This window comes from Pocillopora verrucosa, chromosome 14 (genome assembly GCF_036669915.1).
Source record: "Pocillopora verrucosa isolate sample1 chromosome 14, ASM3666991v2, whole genome shotgun sequence".
NCBI classification, from domain to species: Eukaryota; Metazoa; Cnidaria; class Anthozoa; order Scleractinia; family Pocilloporidae; genus Pocillopora; species Pocillopora verrucosa.
Window position 1 is genome coordinate 2,226,355 of NC_089325.1, and position 24,674 is coordinate 2,251,028.

Genomic DNA, 24,674 nt, shown 5'->3' on the forward strand with positions numbered 1-24,674 from the left:
AGCAAACTCAGCAAAAGTAACATGGGAAAGGGTATTGAATATTTGAAAGACTTTTGAAACATTTATTGAACTTAGAATAACGCAGCTTTCTTCTCATAGAATATGTGTGCGAAATTATCATGATTTCATTATTTTCAACATATACTTCTGTTCAATTCCCGTTTTTTTTTTCTTTGTTACTTTTTGAGTATTCATCTGTCTACATATAAATGATTAATTTGTCTTTATTGATCCTGGTGCAAAGTAACATTTGTTGGGAAAGGAAGCCTAATGTAAGGGTTTTAATGCGTATGCCGTCAATTGCAATTGTATTGAAGAAAACCATGACTTCAGCTCTAGAGGGTCTGAATGGGGTTTAGTGTTTAGTGTTATTTGCCCATATTTTTTAGTGTTTACTGTTAAATTGGCCATTTTTTTAACGTTTACTGTTCTTGAAAAAAATACTGTTAGTGTTTGAAAGGAGACCCCAAAGTTTTTTTTTTAAGCATTTTCAAATTTTATCTGCTCTTTTAAATTCTGCAAGAAAATCAAGAAAATCACTCGCAAACAGTGAGCCAAAGCTGAAATGCTCTTGTCCATAGAACCGATAATGCGCCTTACTAGACCCTCAGTACTAGATGTGCTTAAGGGGATACGTTTGGTAATCCACACAATAGTTCCTGAAAAGTATCGCTTCTGAAAATCCAACCAAAGTAGTGTTTGTAAAAGACACTCAGGCTTGAAATTGGGCCCCAAGGCAAAGTACTGGCGTTAGACTACGATTTCGACTCTCGATAGTCTCGTAGAACTGCGTTTACACCGACCAGTCGATGTAAATGTTCGGAGGGAAGTATTCAAGGATGCGCGGGACCTATGCTTTACCAATGGCCTAGTCTTCGTTGCAGAGAGAGGCTCATCAGCAATCCATTTCATTGAATTGAAAGGCGAAGTACTTTTCAAACCCGGACGCCTAAAATCGCGAGCTGATTTGCTTTCGCAGCTCAGTCGTTTCAGATTTTCACTTGAGGGTACAGGTCCAGTTCTACAGAAGCGGTTGACGACACATCTGAGATCTTTAGCTGCACTAGTCGAGAATAAACAAATTGTTCAGATTAACCCACCTTTAAGTAAATCAACTTCCATCTGTGCGGCAAGTAAGGATATCCTCTTGTGTGCAGATGATGAGCAGAGAAGCATAATGCAGCTGGAGTTAGAGTACAATGGAGTGGCTATCATCGGTAGTAGGCTGAGACAGATAAACTACTCTAATGACGTGACAAGTGTTGAATCTCTTTATTTTCTGCGGCAATCAGCATACTTGGCTGCAACTGGCGCAGCTGGAGGGTTATATGGTTGTAACCTCGATTCTGTCAATATTGAGCGACTCTTGCGGAATTCTTCAGATTCTTGTAAGGAAATCAAGAGGCTGTATGGTTATGAGGGCAACATTTTTTTCACCGACAACAAAGATCAAAAGATTAAGACCTTTAATCCCTTAAGTGCAACAGTCGAGACCTTGTTAGGTACTGGCCATGAAGGAACTGTTGATGGAACTGAAGAAAGCTGCTCATTTACACAAGTTCATGCAATCTGTTCCTTGTAGAAAATTTTTTTTGTTTCTGATATAGCTGCTGAAACAATCAACTAGCTTCGGGGCCTACTGGCAAAGTGTCCTTTCTTCGCGACCTCGAATGTCTCTATGATAGTTTTGGAATTGGTGCACATACAATCGGCGCGGTCCAATTATCTCTTCAATATGCTGTGTGCAGTGTTTCATCTGTAAATACTTATATTAAAAATACAGTCGCTGAAGTAAGGCAGCACTATAAAATGAAAGAAACGGCAACAATAAATGGCCCTGAAGGAACTGTTTCCAGCAAAACACAAGAGTCATTGGTGCTTCTCGAAAGAGGTATGGAACAGCTACCAAATAATGTTAAGAATGTAAACGAGGACTACTTTGGTGACATTGAATTGCGCACGCTGCTAACAACTCAGGTGGAGATCCTTCATGCAGTCTCCCACTTCGAAAACGAGACGTTCACCGCTCTTCAGCATGCTCAAGACTTTGGAACAATTTCAAAGGAATATTTAAAGAGAACAACGAAGTGGGGTGCGAAGTACTTCACACTTGAGAAGTCTTATTATCCAGTGCCTAAATCCAGTGTGGAGTTACGGGACGTAGATTTGATGAAACCTTCTCTAGCTGATAATGCTTTTTGTTTACAGTGCAGATACACCAACTGAGACCATCTCACAAAGCCAATCAATCATACTGAGGTATTCATACAACGGATGGCAATCCGTAAATTTGCTTAATTTTACTGTTTATTTCGATGTTCTATCCCATTGGCTGTTTGATTTGAATATCGTAATCTGATTTGTTACTAATATATTCTCTCTAAGTGGTCATGGTTGGTGAATCCTCGCTGTAAAAGCGCTCTAAGGATAGAATTGTTATGAGTTACACAAGCCAAATCTGCGGTAGTCTTCAAATATCGTCAGTCATGACTGTGTGGACATCTTTGGCAGTCTCAGTGGACATCTTCGGCAGTCTTTAGACATCTTCGGCAGTGTTCGGACATCTTCGGCAGCCTTCGGAAATCTTCCTCACTCTTCGGAAGTCTTAAAATAATCCCGAATTGTTGGAAAATGGCCTAAAGAACCTCTTTGATACAATAAAAATAGGCCCAACATAGATATTTCCCCCTTTAGGGTGTGGTTTGTTTGTTTATGGCAAAAAAAATAATGTTACAACGAATTTTTTAATGTTAGTGTTAAAATGGCTGAAAATTAATTGTTTAATGTTATACAGTCAAAAAAAAAAGTGTTTAGTGTTATCGAAGTACCCCCATTCAGACCCTCTCTCTACCTTCTGGTCTAAACGGTAGCCGTTTACTCCTATTCCAGGTTTATTTCCTTAGTTATTAAATTAACTTGTTATAACAGTTTAGAGCACCTTAACCACAGTCACATGGCTGTACCATTATATTATATCATAAAAATTACTTCTTATTATGCAGTTCTGTATGATAAAGTAGTTATGTAAAGCACTTGTCTACTGCTTACTCTTTATTGTGGTTGTTCAGGCCTGAACGCTGTGTTAAAATGGCTGAAAATTAATTGTTTAATGTTATACAGTCAAAAAAAAAAGTGTTTAGTGTTATCGAAGTACCCCCATTCAGACCCTCTCTCTAGCTTCTGGTGTTAACGGTAGCCGTTTACTCCTATTCCAGGTTTATTTCCTTAGTTATTAAATTAACTTGTTATAACAGTCTAGAGCACCTTAACCTCAGTCACGTGGCTGTACCATTATATCATATCATAAAAATTACTTCTCATTATGCAGTTCTGTATAATAAAGTAGTTATGTAAAGCACTTGTCTACTGCTTACTCTTTATTGTGGTTGTTCAGGCCTGAACGCACAGCACCTCATAATTATTGTGCGCAATAAATGCGAGCAGACACGTATCCTGACTTTAAAAGATCGGGCAATTACCGACATAAATGGTGTGTTCTGCATCAGATGTTTGCCGCGGGAATGTCAAGTATATTTGCGAAATTGTCGGCAGTGGTACCATGCATTAAGCCTGGGCTGAGTTATTTGATATCAGGGCGAAGATCTCTTGTATTCAGGTCACATTAACTTAGGCTACTGAAAACGGTTACCCCTCCCCCCTCTCAACCCTGCCAGAGAGGCTATGTCATAATCTCATACCCCGATCCTACCTGAAATGGCCGTGGAAGGTCTGGATACTAGATTAGATGTGTCAAGCTAACTGTCAAGCTAAATATTCTGAATAAAGGGCGTAAGTTTCTAAAGTAACTGTAATGCCGCGTGGAAGAGAATAACAGGGTAATGTAGTATTAACAAAGTTGATAACGTAAATTGGCCAGGGTAAAGAGTTTAAAAGCTGACGTTTCGAGTGGTAGCCCTTTGTCAGAGCGTTCAATCGAATTACTGGCTTCAAGACCGCAGACATTTCCTAACCGTACGATGATACACCCATGGGGAAGTGTTTTGTAGGTGGTAAGAAGAGAGAGGACCTTGGAAACGATGTTGGTTTGTACTTAGAACTTAGTCTCTCTTCAACAAACAAACCTCCAAAAAATGACGGACTTCGGTGAGGGTCATACCTGTTTAGAATATGGAAAAAGTTACAACAAAAAAAATGAGGCTTGAGAAGCAAAAGAAAACTGTGACTTGAAAGGGTAGTTCATTTGACACGTGCTGTTACACTGTTCCTCCGGTACGTTTTGGTTCGTCACTAAGGCATTGAACCCAGGTTCGAGTGATTGTTATATGTTGAGAACTTGACCAAGGAAATATCTACTTTCGAGAAATTTGAAGGTCTTTCAATACAACTCGATTTTTTCCTTTAATTTTCGTTTAAAGATGAATTCAACTTCAGTGTGTATGTCGGTTATGACTGAATAGTGCATTTATATGCCCATATAATAGCCGCAAGCTTCCCTGTATTACACGATCTTTCATACCTGTTTCACACCAAAGCGCCAACTCCCTGAACTGTGGGAGATACGGTGCAGCGCTGTCTTCTCCAGAAATACAGAGTGATTTTTACGGGAAGGCAATCAAAGGCAATTTCTCTTCACTCCAATTTTTCCACTTTTTGGGTAGAATCTCATTTTATGGGGTACATGTTGATGCTATCAATTCAGTTGAAAGTCTAAACTTAAGATTTTTATGAGGGTAGATGGATACTGGGCAATTTTTTTTTTTATGAAGAGTATGAAGAGTACAAGCACATTCTTTTTTTCAAATTTACGGGCATCAAACTATTATACAAACAATATATGATCGCTAAGAAAACACTAACAACGACAGGCTCTGAGTACAGCTCATATTCAGATAACGAACATTTGCGTACACGGAAATGTACTTGGTGAGCTTTCTCGCGCGAAATTCCCAAATCCGAGCACGATGTTCGTAAAAATTCACCTTACCCAGGCACCTACAATCGTTTCTAACTGGAAGGCTATGCAACGAGGGTTTTTCATTCACCTTTGGATAGAAAAACCACCGTGATCACCCAGGTCGATGGAACCTTTCTACGAGTTGGCCTAAGAGAAAACCGCAGTTAGTAAGTCGTGTCCAATATCTCCTCGAACCCAACCACTTGCCCTGAGGGCCTGGGGAAAAGGTGTATTGTTGAAGTTCTTGAGAGATAAAAGTTTAAAATAAGTAGTTTAAAGAAATAAATCGCTCAGTGTTTATATTACACCTTAGGATAATGGTTGCCGTGTTGGTTTCACAAGAAAAACGAGGCAATTGGAGGCAGAAAGCGTCTCTAAATGTGAGAACCTCACTTCGTTCATTAGCTCCCTCCCCCAGACACACCTCTAGATGGTCAACCAACCACGAGGCTTCAGTGCTGTGCAGCTGCCATTGTCGCCAAGCTTTTGTAAACACACTGTTGAATTGTATGACCACCTGTCGAGGCACATCCTTTCAAACATTTGTTATGAATTAATTTCTGTTTTAGCTTTGTTTTAGGAAGACTTATTTGTGCACTACTAATTACTACATACTCTATTTTCCTACTCTAAAAATACTTTCTCTCTTTGAGCCAAAAGAATCGTAAATGTATAACATCGTGAGAGTGGCGAAAACTTCACATGTAAAAACGCGTGAAATGTAAATATAATTTCTTTACAAGAGCACAACAAAAGAAACAGAAGCTTTTAGAGTGATCTCTGGGATTTCTATGCGGGACTTGTTCACACACAGTCTTCGTGAGGGTGTCACGCATTTCTTATAGGCAGTGTTTCGAGACGTAGGGCTAACGCACGAAACGTCAGCTTTGAAACTCTTTACGGTGGCCACCACAGTTTCTGTAGAATATTACACCCTTCATTCATTTGTACCTTACCCAACTTATCATTTTGTGTTTAGCTCACACAATCACAATGAGTCATTAGTCTATCGTAAGCACATAAAAAAAGTTTAATGAGAGCAACTTCAAAGCTGTTGAAAACAAGTAACAAAGGAACTCATGGCAAAATATTACTTCTGTCCAATTTTTCTTTAATTAAAGAGACTTCTTCACATGGATCTTTTAAAAATTAAATGGAGAACTGCCATTCTAGCCTATCTGAAAGGTCCAAGCAGGTTACAAAGACTAAAACATGTTTCTGTCCCAATTATTTTTCTCTTTAAAGAGTGATTTCATTACATATTTGTTTGAAATTACGCCAAATGTTAACCGCGAAGTGCTAAAGGTGTTGGCTAAGAATTCAGCAAAAAATTTTTATAAAAACAAAGGTAAGAATTAACAATAGGCAAAATTGCCAGGTGCCAAGCGCATTGAGATTACGAGTCTTTGGCTGGATTAGAGTCAAAAACAAATTGCGCAACGAGTCTAACTAATATCCTTAGCATCCCAAGTTTGGCTGAGGAAACCTCTTGACCTACCTATCAGCTTAAACATGCACGTACTATTATTATTCTTGATCAGTGTCACTGCTTATGCAGCAAGTCGCATTTCAAACAGGTTTCCCAGATTTCAAGCCGCCAATTTTGGCGAGATGATGGACGGGAAACAGCTCAACGGGAGCGTGATAAAGGAGATAAAGGTTGAATCAGAAAGCTCTTGTAGACTGGAGTGTGTCAACAAAGAGCGATGTAAGTCTTACAACTTTGGAAGCACAAAGAAGAAATCTGAGAGATGGAAGTGCCAGATCAGTGACTCAGATCGATTTGAGAGACCAGCTAGGGCCAACTTCATCGAGAACAAAGAGTTCGGTTACAGAGGGATAAAGGTATTTGGAATGCATTTCAAAAGATTTTGGCTACCACCTAGATACACGAATAAGTTCCAGAAAATGAGAATTAATGGTAAAAAAAATAATAATGTGATAAAATTGCAGAATTGCACTTAAGGAGGCTCTGTGGGGTTTATTGCTCAATGTTGGAGCGCACGCCATCGTACTTTTTTGCTTTACAAGGTCACTAAAAGCCATCGAAAGCCGATGAGCAAGGTTCGGATAATCGTTTGTTGCAGTAAATCATTTTGCGTACACAGAAATATACGTGGTGAGCTTTCTCGCGCGAAATTCCCAAATTCGAACACGACGTTCGTAAAAATTCACCTTACCTAGACACCTACAAAATGATTTTCGTTATGAAGCTAAGGCTCCATGAAGAGAGGTGCTCGCCAGTAACATTCCGCTTGGCAATTTGCTTCGGTGAAATCTCTCAAAATGTTCACATTTTTCCTGCCGATCATTAAAAAGTCGGGAAAAAAGGGATTACAAAGGCACTTTCCTCGCTATTTGGTCCTATGAATTGTTTTTATCAACAGGCACTAGGGAGGGCACAAATATGTTTAACGGTTTCACAAATTTTAGGAAATTCCATCTGAGGAGACGCGATAAATCTTGCTCAAAAGATCCCTATCTTCTATCTGCTGTTATTGTTGTTTACAAACAGAGCTTATGCGAACGAGATAAGTCAAATTGTGGCAAGAACGAAATCTGCATCGTAGACATTCGAACCAACAGTGCACGATGCATTTGTAAGGATGGTTACACAAGAAAGCCCTGTGGTAAGTGGAAATAATAATGACAATAATGTTGCAAAGAAAAAAAGCAAAGAAAACCGGCACAATAGTGCTTTCACCGCTTGAATTTAGAAATTTCACACCTCGAGCACTAACTGTACACAACTTCAGTATTTTTTGATCAACCCCTCCTCTCAATAAATTTTCTTTGTGGTTGTAGTTGTTTTTGTTGATGGTGTTTTAGGAGCGTAATGATCATTCATCATCTAGAGAAACACTACCCCCCGTGACTAGCTGAAAACAAATGACTTCTACTATAGTCCAAGCGTACCATTCAAATCAAATATTTCGTCAACCAACAGAGCCCATCCCTAAAAGTTGTGCTCTACTTTATCAAGATGGTGTCACTTCAAGCGGTGTGTACACTATCAATCCAGATGGCGGAAATCCCATACAAGTGTTGTGTGACATGACCACGAACGGTGGAGCTTGGACTGTTTTTCAGAGACGTTTGAACGGCTCTATTGATTTCTATCGAGATTGGTCGTCCTACAAAAATGGCTTCGGAGATTTGAAGGGCGAGTTCTGGCTTGGAAATGACAATCTTCATCGCTTAACAGCCGCTGGTAACGTTTCGTTGAGAGTTGACCTGGAGGACTTCGAAGGTAACATCAGATACGCTGAGTACGCGACATTTAAGGTGGCGGACCAGATAGATAAATACCGAATTCTTATTGGTGGATACAGTGGGACAGCCGGCGACGGTATGAATAAACAAAGGTATGATAAACAGTAGTTTAGAATTGAGGTTGCTGGAAGTAAAATGTCCGATAAGTTGTAAGCAAACATTATTATATCTATTCGTTTCGAGACTTGTACGAGTAAAGAGATGGAATCCAAGATTTGCAAACCGTATTTTATGGTGTTAACTTTTTGTAGTGACATGCAGTTCTCCACAAGAGATAGTGACAACGACATAAATCCAGACGGCAGCTGTGCTCAGCAGTTCAAAGGCGCCTGGTGGTATAGTTACTGTCATCATTCCAATCTAAACGGGTTGTATCTCAATGGAAGTCACTCCTCAATGGCTGATGGCGTCAACTGGATTCCTTTTAAAGGATATTACTACTCACTGAAACGTACAGAAATGAAAGTAAAGTAGATCAATGTTGCTGTTTCTTTTCTTTTTTCTTTCCATTTCTCACGAAGAGACTAGTTAGGTTCAGAACACGGCTGCAACACACTCCAGTTATCGATCCTTTTCGTCCCAGTCTCCCGTCGCATTTATTATTTACATATATAACGAAGTTACTCATTGGTTTATTAAATTAAACGGGTTTTTGAGCCCTGTACAGCGGTTTACGTAATTTTAGGGCCATTTTCAAATCATCCTGTGGAGGTGTGAACTGTAATGTGATTATTCGGAACAGTAGCGGCACTGCTCCAGTTCAGGGCAGAACTAAAACCATTGATGAAACTGGGCCACCTCATGCGATGCTTAAGGGGATAATTTATGATTGTAATGGCCATCATTTTTAAGCTGCTGGTAACAGGAACAATGATAATCACAGTAGTTAACATATCGGTTACATATTGCATGGTCAAGATAAAGGAGCAAACTCAGCAAAAGTAACATGGGAAAGGATATTAAATATTTGAAAAACTTTTAAAACATTTATTAAACTTAGAATAACGCAGCTTTCTTCTCGTAGAATATGTTTGTGAAATTATCATGATATCATTATTTTCAACGTATACTTCTGCTCAATTCTTGTTGTTTTTTTTTATTTGCTACTTTTTGAGTATTCATCTGTCTACATATAAATGATTAAGTTGTCTTTGTTGATCCTGGCGCAAAGTAACATTTGTTGGGAAAGGAAGCCTAATGTAAAGGGTTTTAATGTGTATGCCGTCAATTGTATTTAAGAAAACCATGACTTCATCTCTAGTTTCTGGTCTTAATATAGCCGTTTACTCCTATTCCGGGTTTAATTCCTTAGTTGTTGAATAATCTTTTTTATAACAGTCTAGAGCACCTTAACCTCAGTCACGTGGCTGTAGCATTATATCATATTATGCAGTTCTGTATAATAAAGCAGTTATGTAAAGCACTTGTCTACTGCTTGCTCTTTATTGTGGTCGTCCAAGTCCGAACGCACAGCACCTCATAATTACTGTGCGTAATAACTGCGAGCAGACACGTATCCTGACTTTAAAAAATCGAGAAATTATTGACATAAATGGTGTGTTCTGCATCAGAAGTTTGCCGCGGGAATGTCAAGTATATTTTCGAAATTGTCAGGAGTGGTACCATGCATCAAGCCCAGGCTGAGTTATTTGATACTAGGTCACATTAACTTAAATAACTAAAAACGGTTACCCCTCCCCCTCTCACCCTGCTAGAGAGAGGTTATGTCATAATCTCCTGCCTAGATCCTGCCTGAAATAGTCGTGGAAGGTCGGGATAGTAGATTAGATGTGTCAAGCTAACTGTCAAGCTAAATATTCTGAATAAAGAGAGTAAGTTTCTAAAGAAACTGTTTTTCTGCGTCGATGGAAAAGTAGAGCAGGGTAATGAAGCATTATCAACTGAGTTGATGACATAAATTGGCCACCGTAAATAGTTTAAAAGCCGATCGATAAATAGTTTAAAGGTCGATCGAACCTTTCTGTGTGTTGACCTGAGAAAAAAACCGCACTCAGTGAGTCGTGTCCAATATCTCCTCAGATGAAATACTTGCCCTGATGGCTTGGGGATTCTCGATTGTCAAATTACGCGATGGCCGTCAATACTTGTGAGCTTTTATCGAATTGATTCGGAAACGGCATTTGAGCGTTACAGAAGCCGCATTCCTTTTTATAATGTAAACACCGTACTGGCGCTGAAAAAGTACCTTATTTCGTTCCTTGGTTTAAAGGAGTTGTCCAGTAAATATGGCCTCCGAGATCTTGATGTGAAATTTTATCACATGGCTCCGAAATCAGGAGGAAAGAGCGTCAATTTTTCCCTAACTACAGACGAACAGAGGAATCTGTAGCTTCCGACCAAACTGGCTGGAGCAGGAAGCGAATTAAATAGTATGTATCGGAAAGGTTTGGTATTTGGTATTGATATAAATATATCAGTTAAAAGCCTACTCTGTTGTATATAACGCCTATAGATACTGATTTATAAGCATTAAAGCATATAGAAAACACACGTCTCTTCAAGATGCCGTCGACAAAGCACGGTATGTAAACGACAACATCACAAAGACCGTTTCTGAGGTGAAACAACGGCACAGCATAAAGGAAACCACAGCAACCAATGGCCCTAAAGAAACTGTGTCTAATAAAACTCAAGGCTCACTTAAACGTCTCGAAGAAGGAATGCGCCGCGTGCACAACAGCATAGCTTCAATTAACAACGATTATATCAAGGAAATTGAATTATGCACATTACTCACAACATTTGTGGAGAATCTACACGTAGTTTCCCATTTTAAACATGAGATCTTCATCGCATGCAGTATTCCCAAGACTTTGGAATAATTACTAAGGAGTCGTTGAAGAGAATAACAATTGGGCAACCAAGTATTTTACTCATGAAAAATCCTACTATTGCGTCCCACCGCACCAGCACGGAGTTTGCAAATGTCAACTTTATGCGACCGCTACCTTCAGAGGAGATCAACCTCGAGACTGAAAGTGCTATCAAACCCATTCGCGCCCATTTTTGCCAGGATTTCTAAGGTACGCTTACAGTAGATATCTCTAATAACCTAATTGAAAAGTAGACAAAAGAACATTCCTTTCCGATCTTTTCATCGTAGCCGATCGCAATCGACGCATTGTAAAACAAAACATAAAACCATATGCTAGAGGACTCTTCACAAGTTTGTTGTCTTTCTGACGATCTTCTTTCCAACATTTTGACCGGCTAAGTGGTTGAAAAGGAATGTTTCAATGTTTTGCACGGGCAAACAGAAGTTTGCTTGCAGAAGAGTTGTAACACCCTTCCAACCAAGACTGAAAGTCACTTGGAAGATCTTGGAATTATTTCATTCTAGAACTGATAAAAAGGAGTTCCTATTGTTTCAATTTTCGACTTAATTTTCGAGTTTAAACTACATGTGCCTTTTTAGCCAAAAAGTAGGTCCGGAAAGTAATATCTAACTCGCAAAGTTAATTATTAACAGTCATTAAACTGACAACTGACAGATGGCCTAAAATCTAACTGAGAACTGATAAATAGCCGACATTTTAAGTGACAACTGACATTTGTACCCCCTCCCCCCCCCTTCCCATCCAGACCCTCATAAAAGTCACAAAATAAATAGTGTAAAGAAAGATATCGCACAGTGTTTGTCTTACCTAGTAGGATAATGGTTGCCGTGTTGGTTACACAAGAAAAACAGGGCAAGTGGAAGCAGAAAGTGTCCCTAAATGTGAGAACCTCTCTTTGTTCGTTAGCTCCCGTCCCCAAACACACCTCTAGATGGTAAACCAACCAAGAGGCTTCAGTGCGTATGCAGCTGTCATTGTCACCAAGCTTTTGTTCAGATGTAAAAACGCGTAAAATGTAAATATAGGCCGTGACCAAATGCTCGGCAGTCGGGCACGGTCTCAAATAGACTAAATGCCTGGCACTCAAAAGTTTTCATGCAACTTCCAAAAATTAATTTGGTTTTTTAGTGGACAAATTCTCCGAGCTTGTGCATACCACAATATCGCTGGGTTGTCGACACTTGGAGATTCTGCGCTTCTGATCAAACTGCCGGAGAACTTATCCAATAAAAAAAAAATTAATCTTTGGAATTGCTTTACATTTCTTAACAAACACCTGATTCTTTTAAGAATTTTGTGGCATTTTGGTGAATATTTCTAACTGCCGGGCATTTAGTTCATTTGAGACCGTGCCCAGCAGTCCGATCAGAAGCGTAGAATTTCCAAATTGTCGACAACCGAGCGATATTATAGTATGCAGAGGCTCGGAGAATTTGTCCTCTAAGAAACTAAATAAATTTTTGTGATCGCTTGACATCCTTTCACGAAAATTTGATATTCTTTAGAAGTTTGAAAGAACCTTTCGGCGGAAATTGCGTGAAAACCTTTGACTCACGGACATTTAGTCTATTTGAGACTATGCCTGGCTGCTGGACATTTAGTAGTTTAAAGAAAGAAATCGCACACTGTTTATATTACGTAGTAGGATAGTGGTTGCCGTGTTGGTTTCACAAGAAAAACGAAGCAATTGGAGGCAGAAAGTGTCCCTAAATATGAGAAACTCACTTCGTTCCTTCGCCCCCTCCCCCAGACACACCTCTAGATGTTTAACCAACCACAACGCTTCAATGCGTATGCAGCTGCCATTGTCGTTAAGCTTTTGTAAACACGCTGTTGGATTGTATGACCGCCTGTCGAGGCACATCCTCTCAAACATTTCTTATGAATTAATTTCTGTTTTAGCTTTGTTTTAGCAAGACTTATTTATGCACTACTAATTATTACATATTCTATTTTCCTACTCTAAAAATACTTTCTCTTTGAGCCAAAAGAATCGTAAATGTATAACATCGTGAGGATGGCGAAAACTTCACATATGAAAACACGTGAATTTAAGAATTTTTTCATGCTTAGCGTGCGTATATCGAGTTATAGATGCACACAGGAAGTTTGGAGAGCACGACAAGGATCTGCGCGAAGAAGCCTTTTATTGTGATAGAGTGCAAAATTCTCACAACGCACAAAAAAAGGAACCAAAGGTCCCTATTGGCTGTTCAAAAATACGCCACATTTTATACTTTTGTTTGAGCGAGTACATTTGATCAAGTTAACCGATAACTGTGAATGAGAAGCTTAAAATTTACGCAAAAAGTGGAGAAAATCAAAGCTAAATGAACTCAAGTGTCACCCAGCTGGTCTTCCGACAAATTTGCGAAACGTGAAAATTGCGAGTTTTTTTCGGCTATATTTTTGTTCTTTGTTGAATCAGGACCTAAAAGGTCAATGCCGATAGAAAAATTGGGCAGTTCTTTGTTGGTTTCTTCCATATTTCAAAGAGAAGGGAAACTTCACTGCAGCTTAACAGGACGGAAACTCTGAAGCCAGGTAAAAAAATGCTCACGTCATTTTATTTACGCACGGGCGTATGTAAATAAAGATTTTGTTCATAGCGGCTCAGTAGGACTTACATAGAGCAAGCACGCGCGCTATGTTATAAATAAATATAAATTCTTTACAAGAGCTCAACGCAAGAAGCAAAAGCTTTTATAGTTTATAGTGATCTCTGGAATTTCTATGCAGGAATTGTTCACACGCAGTCTTCTTGAGGGTGTCACAAGCAGCGTTTCGTGACGAAGGCCTAACGCACGAGACGTGAGCTTTGAGACTCTTCGCGGTGGCCACCACAGTTTTTCTAGAATATTACCCACTTCATTCATTTGTACCTTACCTTACTTATCATTTTGTGTTCAGATCACACAATCACAATGAAAGCCTCTCAGTTCGTTTATCGCAAGCGCATAACAAAAGGTTTAATGAGAGCAACTTCAAAGCTGTTGAAAACAAGTAACAAAGGAACTCTTGATAAGATATTACTTCTACCCTATTTCTTTTCAAATTAAAAGGATCTCTTCAGATGGATCTTTTAAATATTAAATAGCGAACTACCATTCTAGCCTATCTGAAAGGTCCAAGCAGGTTACAAAGACTAAATAAAACTATTTCTATCTAATTGTTTTTCTCTTCAAGGTAGATGTGATTTCATAACATATTTGTTTGAAATTACGCCAAATGCTAAACACGTAGCGCTGGAGGAGCTGGCTGAGAATTATCAATAGGCAAAATTGCCAGGTGCCAAGCGCATTGAGATGACGAGTCTTTGGCTGGATCAGAGTCAAAAACAAATTACGTAACGAGTCTAACTAATACCATAGCATCCCAATTTTGGCTAAGGAAACCTCTTGACCTACCTATCAGCTTAAACATGCACGTACTAATATTATTCTTGATCGGTGTCACTGCTTATGCAACAAGTCGCATTTCAAACAGGTTTCCTAGATTTCAAGCCGCTAATTTTGGCGAGAGGATGGACGGGAGACAACTCAACGGGAGCGTGATAAAGGAGATAGAGGTGGAATCAGAAAGCTCTTGTAGATTGGAGTGTGTCAACGAAGAGCGATGTAAGTCTTACAACTTTGGAGGCAAAAAGAACAAATCTGAGAGATGGAAGTGCCAGATCAGTGACTCGGATCGATTTGAGAGGCCAGCCAGGGCCAACTTCATTGAGAACAAAGAGTTCAGTTACAGAGGGATAAAGGTATTTGCAGTGCATTTCAAAAGATTTTGGCGACCGCCTAGATATACGAACAAATTCCAGAAAATGACAGTTAATGGTAAAAGAAAATCATTTAATAAAATTGCAGAATTGCATCTAAGGAGGCTCTATAGTGCATTTTTCTCAATGTTGGCGCGCACGCCATCGTATTGTTTTTGTATAAAAGTTTTACGATTTTGCCTTTCAGGGTCACTAAAAGCCATCAAAAGGCGATGAGCAAGGTTCGGACAATCGTTTGCTGTAGCAATTTTTATCAAAATGATTTTCGTTATGAAGCTAAGGCTCGACGAACGGAGGCGCTCGCCAATGATAATTCTGCTTTGCAATTTGCTTCGACGAAATCTTTCGAAATGTTCACAATTTGTGAAATTTGTCCTGCCGATCATTTAAAAGTTGGAGAAAAAGGGTTACAAAGGCAGTTTCCTCGCTATTTGAAATTTTTTGTTATCTTTCTCCATCTCAAATTTGGTCCTATGAATTATTTTTATAAACAGGCACTAGGAAGGGCACAAATATGTTTAATGGTCCAACAAATCTTAGGAAATTCCATCTAATGAAACGCGATAAATCTTGCTCAAAAGATCCCTATTTTCTCTGTCGCAGAACATTACGTAATGGAATAGAACTTCGCTAGGATCTACATCTGAGCATGCGTAAACTTTCGAGTCTGTCGCGTTTTGGCAATCTTTCCCACTGTGTTTTGTTTTCGGTTGACCTCTTTTTTCAGGCCTATTGAGCCGCTACGTTATTTTGTCAGTTTAAAAGCTCGCCCTATGTTCGCAACCAGATCTCGCGCGATCAAAAAACCCTATGGAGCCTCCTTAAACGACAAATATAAAAAAACGCGAAATTGAAGCAGACACGTTCGCTCAAGCATTAATAAAAAAAATTAGAGAATCATAGAGAACTCTCTCTCATTACTAGCCACAAAGTTTACTTAAGAAGTTTTTTTTTCTGATTAAAAGCTAGAGATTATCTCAGTTCGTCATAACATAAGGCGACCTGGTAGGTTGAAATTGCCGCAATGGCGCTACTATTTAACAAGTCCACAATAGCTTAGCGTGGTCTGCACTCTTATCTACAAAGATATTGGTCATCACATTGATCAGAGAGCTGATAAAGCCATTGTGTGACACGTAGACGCGAGCAGCCGACATCGACAAATTGGTCAATCAAATTGCGACATTGCTGCAAATTGTGGTAAAAAAATCGCTGTATCCCTTATTAGTATATACCACGAAGGTGAAGAGTGCTTTACGCGAGCTTTGATTGGCTGGGTAGGAGGCGATTAGCAAGAACTACTCACCTCCGAGCAGCCCGAGAGACAAAGTCGCGCGTCAACATTTCAGTTTCCGAGCGTATTGTGGTAGATGGACTAATTCTTTTGATATCTGTGTGGTATATACTAAAACAGTTACTCTCCTCTGTGTCGTTGAAAGCTGTGGATATTTACCTCGCAGGCCACTTACAAATATCCACCACTATTCACCTTCACTTCGGTAAACAACTGTTAATAACGATTATGACATCATCATCATCATCATCATCATCATTATAATCGTCGGCATTATTAATATATTATCATCATCATTATAAATTTTATTACTCTCACTATTATTATTATTATTATTATTATTATTATTATTATTGTTGTTGTTGTTTACAAACAGAGCTCATACCAACGAGATAAGTCAGATTGTGGCAAGAACGAAATCTACATCTTAAACATTCGAACCAACAGTGTTAGATGCAATTGCAAGGATGGATACACAGGGAAGCCCTGTGGTAAGTGAAAATAATAATGACGATAATAATGCAAAGAGAAAAAGCAGAGAAAACCGGCACAATAGTGCTTTCACCGCTCGAACTTTCACACCTCGAACACTAGGTGTACACAACTTCTATATTTGTTGATCAACCCCTCCTCTCAGTAAATTTTCTTTGTTGTCGTAGTTGCTGTTGTTGGTGTTTTACAAATATAATGATCATTCATCATCTAGAGAAACACTAACCCCGTGACTAAGTAAAAATGAATTACTTCTACTATAGTCCAAGCGTACCATTCAAATCAAATTTTTCGAAAACCAACAGAACCCATCGCCAAAAGTTGTGCTCTACTTTATCAAGATGGTGTCACATCTAGCGGTGTGTACGCTATCAATCCAGATGGTGGAAATCCCATAAAAGTGTTGTGTGACATGACCACGAACGGTGGAGGTTGGACTGTTTTTCAGAGACGTTTGGACGGCTCTGTTGATTTCTATCGAGATTGGTCGTCCTACAAAAATGGCTTCGGAGATTTACACGGCGAGTTTTGGCTTGGAAATGACAATCTTCATCGTTTGACAGCCGCTGATAACGTTTCTTTGAGAGTTGACCTGGAGGACTTCGAAGGTAACATCAGATACGCTGAGTACGCGACATTTAAGGTGGCGGACCAGACAGATAAATACCGAATTGTAATTGGTGGATACAGTGGGACAGCTGGAGACGGTATGAATGAACACAGGTATTATAAACAGTAGTTTAGAAATGAGGAATGGGGTTGTTGAAAGTAAAATGTCTGGTAATTTGCAGGCAAATATTTTTATATCTATTCGTTTCGAGACTTGTGCGAAGAGATGGAATCCTAAAAATATTCTCAATTCATTCATTTTCTATTTATTTTTCCTTTTTGTATCTGCCATTTCCGATTTTGGCTTATGAGATGTTGAACTAATGTACCAAAAGCTCAAATTCTATCTAATATTCATCCAATTTAATCATAAGATCTACAAACCGTATTTTGTGGTATTAACTTTTTGTAGTGATATGCAGTTCTCTACCAGAGATAGTGACAACGACGTAAAACCAGACGACAGCTGTGCTCAGAAGTACAAAGGCGCCTGGTGGTACAGTCACTGTCTTGATTCCAATCTAAACGGGTTGTATCTCAACGGAAGGTACTCCTCCTCATTTGCTGATGGTGTCAACTGGCTTCCTTTTAAAGGATATCAGTATTCACTGAAACGTACAGAAATGAAAATAAAGTAGATCAGTGTTGTTGTTTCTTTTCTTTTTTCTTTTGATTTTTCACGAAGAGACTAGCTAGAGGTGTGAATTGTAATGTGATTCTTCGGAACATTAGCGGCACCGCTTCAACCAGTTCAGGGCAAAACTAAAAGCATTGGCGAAACTGGGCTACCTCACGCAATGCTAAAGGAGATAAGTCATTATTCAAATGACCATTATTTTTAAGCTGCTGGTAAAAGGAACAAAGATAATATAGTAGTTGACATATCGGTTACATATTGCATGGTCAAGATAAAAGAGCAAACTCAGCAAAAGTAACGAAAGGAAGGAAAGGAAAGGGTATTAAATATTTGAAAAACTTTTAAAACATTTATTGAACTTAGAAAAACACAGCTTTCTTCTCATCGAATATGTGTGTGAAATTATTATGATTTCATTATTTTCAACATATACTTCTGTTCAATTCATGTTTGTTTTTTTTTTTCATTTGCCACTCTTTGAGTATTCATCTGTCTACATATAAATGATTGATTTGTCTTTATTGATCCTGGCGCAAGGTAACATTTGTTGGGAAAGGAAGCCTAATGTAAAGGGTTTTAATGCGAACGCCGTTGATTGTATTTAAGAAAACCATGACTTCATCGCTAGCTTCTGGTCTTAATGTGGCCGTTTATTCGTATTCCAGGTTCATTTTCTTAGTTAGTGAATAATCTTGTTAGAGCAGGTCAGAGCACGCTAACCACAGTCACGTGGCTGTAACATTATATCTTATCATAAAGATAAGTTCGTATTATGCAGTTCTGTATAATAAAGCAGGTTTGTAAAGCACTCGTCTACTGCTTGCTCTTTATTATGGTTGTCCTTGCCCAAACACACGGCACCTCATAATGACTGTGTGTAATAACTGCGAGCAGACACGTATCCTGACTTTAAGAAGTCGAGCAATTAGTTACATAAACGGTGTGTTCTGCAACAGAAGTTTGCCGCGGGAATGTCAAACATATTTACGAAATTGTCAAGAGTGGTACCATGCATCAAGCACAGGCTGAGTTACTTGAGAACAGGTCACATTAACTTACGTTACTGAAAACGGTAGCTACCCTTAGTACAGATTAATGAAGGATGAAGGATCGTAGTAAGTTAAAACTGGTCCTCCAACCCCCCCCCCCCCCACTCCCCTCTCAACCCCGCCAGAAAGGTTACGTCAGATCTTACATAAAATGATAGTGGATGGTCCGGGTATTAGATGGCACAAGGATACACGACTCCCTAATCATAAATCAGATTACTGACTCCAAAGTCATAGACTTTTTCCATATCGTTCGATAAAAAACGCCTGGGGAACCCTGGGGAAGTTTTTCAAAAAGCAAAGAAAAACAGCACAATAGTGCTTTCAAACCTCGAGCACTAGGTGTACACAACTTCTATATTTGTTGATCAACCCCTGAAACATTTGTTATGAATTAATTTCTGTTTTAGCTTTGTTTTAGCAAGACTTATCTATGCACTACTAATTACTAGTCAATTTTTCTACTCTAAAAATACTTTCTCTTTGAGCCGAAAGAATCGTAAATGGCTTAGTAATTAACATCGTGAGAGAGTCGAAAACTTCACATGTAAAAACGCGTAAAATGTAAATATAAGCTGTGACTAGATGCTCGGCAGCCGGGCGCGGTCTCAAATAGACTAAATGCCTGGCGCTCAAAAGTTTTCATACAACTTCCAAAAATTAATTTAGTTTTTTAGTGGACAAATCCTCCGAGCTTGTGCATACCACAATATCGCTCGGTTGTCGACACTAGGAAATTCCACGCTTCTGATCAAACTGCCCGAGAACTTATCTAATAATAAAAAAAATAATGATTTTTGGAATCACTTTACATTTCTTAACAAAAATCTGATTCTTTTTAAAAGTTTGTGGCATTTTGGTGAATATTTCTGACTGCCGGGCATTTAGTCCATTTGAGACCGTGCCCGGCAGTCCGATCAGAAACGTACAATTTCCAAGTTGTCGACAACCGAGCGATATTATAGTATGCACAGGCTCGGAGAATTTGTCCCCTAAAAAACCAAATAAATTTTTGGAATCGCTTGACATTCCTTCACAAACATTTGACATTCTTAAGAAGTTTGAAAGAACCTTTCGGCGGAAATTGCGTGAAAACCTTTGACTGCCGGACATTTAGTCTGTTTGAGACTATGCCTGGCTGCCGGACATTTAGTAGTTTCAAGAAAGAAATCGCACACTGTTTATATTACCTAGTAGGATAATGGTTGCTGTGTTGGTTTCACAAGAAAACAGAGGCAATTGGAGGCAGAAAGTGTCTCTAAATGTGAGAACCTCACTTCGTTCCATAGCTCCCTCCCCCAGACATACCTCTAGATGGTAAACCAACCACGAGACTTCAATGCGTATGCAGCTGTTATTGTCGCTGAGCTTTTGTAACACGCTGTTGGATTGTATGACCACCTGTCGAGGCACATCCCTTTAAACATTTGTTATTAATTATTTTCTGTTTTAGCTTTGTTTTAGCAAGACTTATTTATGCACTTCTAAATACTACATACTCTATTTTCGTACTCTAAAAATACTTTCTCTTTGAGCCAAAAGAATCGTAAATCCATAACATCGTGAGGGTGGCGAAAACTTCACATGTAAAAACGCGTGAAATACAAATATAATTTCTTTACAAGAGCACAACGCAAGAAGCAGAAGCTTTTACAGTGATCTCTAGGATTTCTATGCAGGACTTGTTCACAAACAGTGTGTCGTGACGAAGGGATAACGCACGAAACGCCAGCTTTGAAACTCTTTACGGTGGCCACCACAGTTTCTCTAGAATATTACCCCCTTCGTTCATTTGTACCTTACCCTACTTATTATTTTGTGTTCAGCTCACACAATCACAATGAAAGCCTCTCAGTTAGTTTATCGCAAGCACATAAAAAAAAGTTTAATGAGAGCAACTTCAAAGCTGTTGAAAATAAGTAACAAAGGAACTGCAGGTAATTTAGTGTTAACAACTAAGTTGAAAACGTAAATTGGCCACCATAAGGAGTAAAAAAGCTGACGTTTCGAACGTTAGCCCTTCGTCAGAGCGATTAGTCAGCATTCTTCACTAATCGCCCTGACTAAGGGCTAACGCTCGAAACGTCAGCTTTTTTCCTCTTTACGGTGGCCAATTTTGGTTTTCAACTCAGTTTTTAACACTTAATTACCTGCTATACTCTCCACTGTTTCTTTAGAAAATACCCCTTTTAATAAAGGAGCTGTTGGAAAAATATCCCTTTTATCCTATTTCTTTTCAAATTAAAGGGATCTCTTCGGACAGATCTTTTAAATATTAAATAGAGAACTTCCATTCTAGCTTATCTGAAAGGTCCAAACAAGTTACAAAGACTAAACAATTTCTATCCCAATTGTTTTTCTCTTCAAAGTAGATGTCATTTCATAACATTGTTGTTTAAAATTACGCCAAATGTTAACCACATAGTGCTGGAGGTGCTGACTGGGAATTTAGCGAATAATTTTTACAATAACAAAGGTAAGAATTAACAATAGGCAAAATTGCCAGGTGCCAAGCGCATTGAGATGACGAGTCTTTGGCTGGATCAGAGTCAAAAACAAATTACGCAACGAGTCTAACTAATATCCTTAGCATCCCAAGTTTGGCTGAGGAAACCTCTTGACCTACCTCTCTGCTTAAACATGCACCTACTATTATTATTCTTGATCAGTGTCACTGCTTATGCAACAAGTCGCATTTCAAACACGTTTCCCAGATTTCAAGCCGCTAATTTTGGCGAGATGATGGACGGGAAACAGCTCAACGGGAGCGTTATAAAGGAGATAGAGGTGGAATCAGAAAGCTCTTGTAGATTGGAGTGTGTCAACGAAGAGCGATGTAAGTCTTACAACTTTGGAGGCAAAAAGAACAAATCTGAGAGATGGAAGTGCCAGATCAGTGACTCGGATCGATTTGAGAGGCCAGCCAGGGCCAACTTCATTGAGAACAAAGAGTTCAGTTACAGAGGGATAAAGGTATTTGCAATGCATTTCAAAAGATTTTGACCATCACCTAGATATACGAACAAGTTCCAGAAAATGACAATTAATGGTAAATAATGCGATGAAATTGCAGAATTGCACTTAAGGATACTCTGTAGGGTTTTAGCTCAATGTTGGCGCGCACGCCATCGTATTGTTTTTGTGGAAAAGTTTTATGATTTTGCTTTTCAAGGTCACTGAAAGCCATCAAGAGGCGATGAGCAAGGTTCGGACTATCGTTCGCTGTAGTAAATATTATCAAACTGATTTTCGTTATGAAGCTAAGGCTCCATGTAGGGAGATGCTTCGTTCAAGCATTTTTACACAACATGAGAAAATCACAGAGAACTCTCTCTCGTTACTTACCACAAAGTTAAGTTAGGAAGTTTTTTTTTCCGATTGAAAGCTATAGATTATCTAAGTTCGTTATAACATAAAACGACCTAGTAAATTGACAATGCCGCAATGGCGCTTCTATTTAACAAATCGACAGTAGTTTAGCGTGGTCTGTACTCTTATGGACAAAGATCTTGGTCATCACATTGGTGAGAGAGCTGATGAAACCACTGTGTGACATGTAAACGCGTGCAACCGGCATTGACAAATTGGCTCTCAGCCCGAGAGACAAAGTCGCGCGTTAACATTTCAGTTTCCGAGCGTATTGTGGTAGATTGACTAATTCTTTTAGTATCTGTGTGGTATATACTAAAACAGTTACTCTCCTCTGTGTCATTGAAAGCGGTGGATATTTACCTCGCAGGTCACTTAACAGCTCGCTAAATATCCATCACCATCCACCTCCACTTTTGTAAACAATTGTTAATAATGATTATGACATCATCATCATCATCATCACTGTAATCGTCGGCATCATTGATATATTGTCATCATCATTATAAATTTTATTACTCTTACTATTATTATTATAATTGTTATCGTTGTTGTCGTTGTTGTTTACAATCAGAGCGTATGCGAACGAGATAAGTCAGATTGTGGCAAGAACGAAATCTGCATCGTAGACATTCGAACCAACAGTGCACGATGCATTTGCAAGGATGGTTACACGGGAAAGCCCTGTAGTAAGTGGAAATAATAATAACAATAATAATGCAAAGAAAAAGTAAAGAAAACCGGCACAATAGTGCTTTCACTGCTCGAACTTAGAAATTTTTCACCTCGAGCACTAGCTGTACACAATTTCTATATTGGTTGATCAACCCCTCCTCTCAATAAATTTCCTTTGTTGTTGTAATTGATGTTGTTGTTGGTGTTTTACAAATATAATGATCATTCATCATCTAGAGAAACACTAACCCCGTGACTAAGTAAAAATAAATTACTTCTACTATAGTCCAAGCGTACCATTCAAATCAAATTTTTCGAAAACCAACAGAACCCATCGCCAAAAGTTGTGCTCTACTTTATCAAGATGGTGTCACATCTAGCGGTTTGTACACTATTAATCCAGATGGCGGAAATGCCATGCAAGTGTTGTGTGACATGACCACGAACGGTGGAGGTTGGACTGTTTTTCAGAGACGTTTGAACGGCTCTGTTGATTTCTATCGAGATTGGTCGTCCTACAAAAATGGCTTCGGAGATTTACACGGCGAGTTTTGGCTTGGAAATGACAATCTTCATCGTTTGACAGCCGCTGGTAACGTTTCGTTGAGAGTTGACCTGGAGGACTTCGAAGGTGACATCACATACGCTGAGTACGCGACATTTAAGGTGGCGGACCAAGCAGATAAATACCGAATTGTAATTGGTGGATACAATGGGACAGCTGGAGACGGTATGAAAGTACACAGGTATTATAAACAGTAGTTTAGAAATGAGGAATGGGGTTGTTGAAAGTAAAATGTCTGATTATTTGCAGGCAAATATTTTTATATCTATTCGTTTCGAGACTTGTGCGAGTAAAGAGATAGAATCCTGAACATATTTTCAATTCATTCATTTTCTATTTATTTTTCCTTTCTGTATCTGCCATTTCTGATTTTGGTTTATGAGATGTTGAACTAGTGTACCAAAAGCTCAAATTCTATCTAATATTCATCCAATTTAATTATAAGATCTACAAACCGTATTTTGTGGTATTAACTTTTTGTAGTGATATGCAGTTCTCCACAAGAGATAGTGACAACGACGTAGAACCACACCGCAGCTGTGCTCAGGAGTACAAAGGCGCCTGGTGGTACAAAAACTGTCTTCTTTCCAATCTAAACGGGTTGTATCTCAACGGATGGTACTCCTCCTTTTTTGCTGAAGGTGTCCACTGGTTTCCTTTTAAAGGATATCGGTATTCACTGAAACGTACAGAAATGAAAATAAAGTAGATCAGTGTTGTTGTTTCTTTTCTTTTTTCTTTTGATTTTTAACGAAGAGACTAGATAGAGGTGTGAATTGTAATGTGATTCTTCGGAACATTAGCGGCACCGCTTCAACCAGTTCAGGGCAAAACTAAAAGCTTTGGCGAAACTGGGCTACCTCACGCAATGCTAAAGGAGATTAGTCATTATTCAAATGACCATTATTTTTAAGCTGCTGGTAAAAGGAACAAAGATAATATAGTAGTTGACATATCGGTTACATATTGCACGGTCAAGATAAAAGAGCAAACTCAGCTAAAGTAACATTGGAAAGGGTATTAAATATTTGAAAAACTTTTAGAACATTTATTGAACTTAGAATAACGCAGCTTTCTTCTCATCGAATATGTGTGTGAAATTATTATGATTTCATTATTTTCAACATATACTTCTATTCAATTCATGTTTTTTTTTTTCATTTGCC

The 24,674-nt window shown here is 38.8% G+C and overlaps 3 protein-coding genes across 4 annotated transcripts; all 3 read left to right on the forward strand.

Moving 5' to 3' along the window:
- Nucleotides 1-6,529: 6,529 nt before the first annotated feature.
- LOC131797886 (microfibril-associated glycoprotein 4-like) lies at nucleotides 6,530-8,662 on the forward strand. The gene is made up of 4 exons (XM_066161517.1): nucleotides 6,530-6,760; nucleotides 7,431-7,545; nucleotides 7,863-8,280; nucleotides 8,440-8,662. Exons 1-4 carry the CDS (start codon nucleotides 6,530-6,532, stop codon nucleotides 8,660-8,662), a joined length of 987 nt encoding a protein of 328 aa, XP_066017614.1.
- A 4,817-nt stretch (nucleotides 8,663-13,479) lies between these two features.
- On the forward strand, nucleotides 13,480-18,553 carry LOC131784410 (microfibril-associated glycoprotein 4). 2 transcript variants are annotated; one of them, XM_066161423.1, is made up of 5 exons: nucleotides 13,480-13,590; nucleotides 14,533-14,800; nucleotides 16,489-16,603; nucleotides 16,910-17,327; nucleotides 17,626-18,553. In XM_066161423.1, exons 2-5 carry the CDS (start codon nucleotides 14,570-14,572, stop codon nucleotides 17,849-17,851), a joined length of 990 nt encoding a protein of 329 aa, XP_066017520.1. In that variant the 5' UTR covers nucleotides 13,480-13,590; nucleotides 14,533-14,569; the 3' UTR covers nucleotides 17,852-18,553. The 2 variants fall into 2 exon arrangements, with proteins under 2 accessions (XP_066017520.1, XP_066017519.1); XM_066161422.1 differs by lacking the exon at nucleotides 13,480-13,590 and having other exon boundaries at nucleotides 14,468-14,800.
- A 2,986-nt stretch (nucleotides 18,554-21,539) lies between these two features.
- Nucleotides 21,540-24,217, forward strand: LOC136278177 (microfibril-associated glycoprotein 4-like). The gene is made up of 4 exons (XM_066161582.1): nucleotides 21,540-21,872; nucleotides 22,843-22,957; nucleotides 23,272-23,689; nucleotides 23,992-24,217. The coding sequence occupies exons 1-4, from the start codon at nucleotides 21,540-21,542 to the stop codon at nucleotides 24,215-24,217; spliced, it is 1,092 nt and encodes a 363-aa protein (XP_066017679.1).
- The last annotated feature ends 457 nt before the right edge of the window (nucleotides 24,218-24,674 follow it).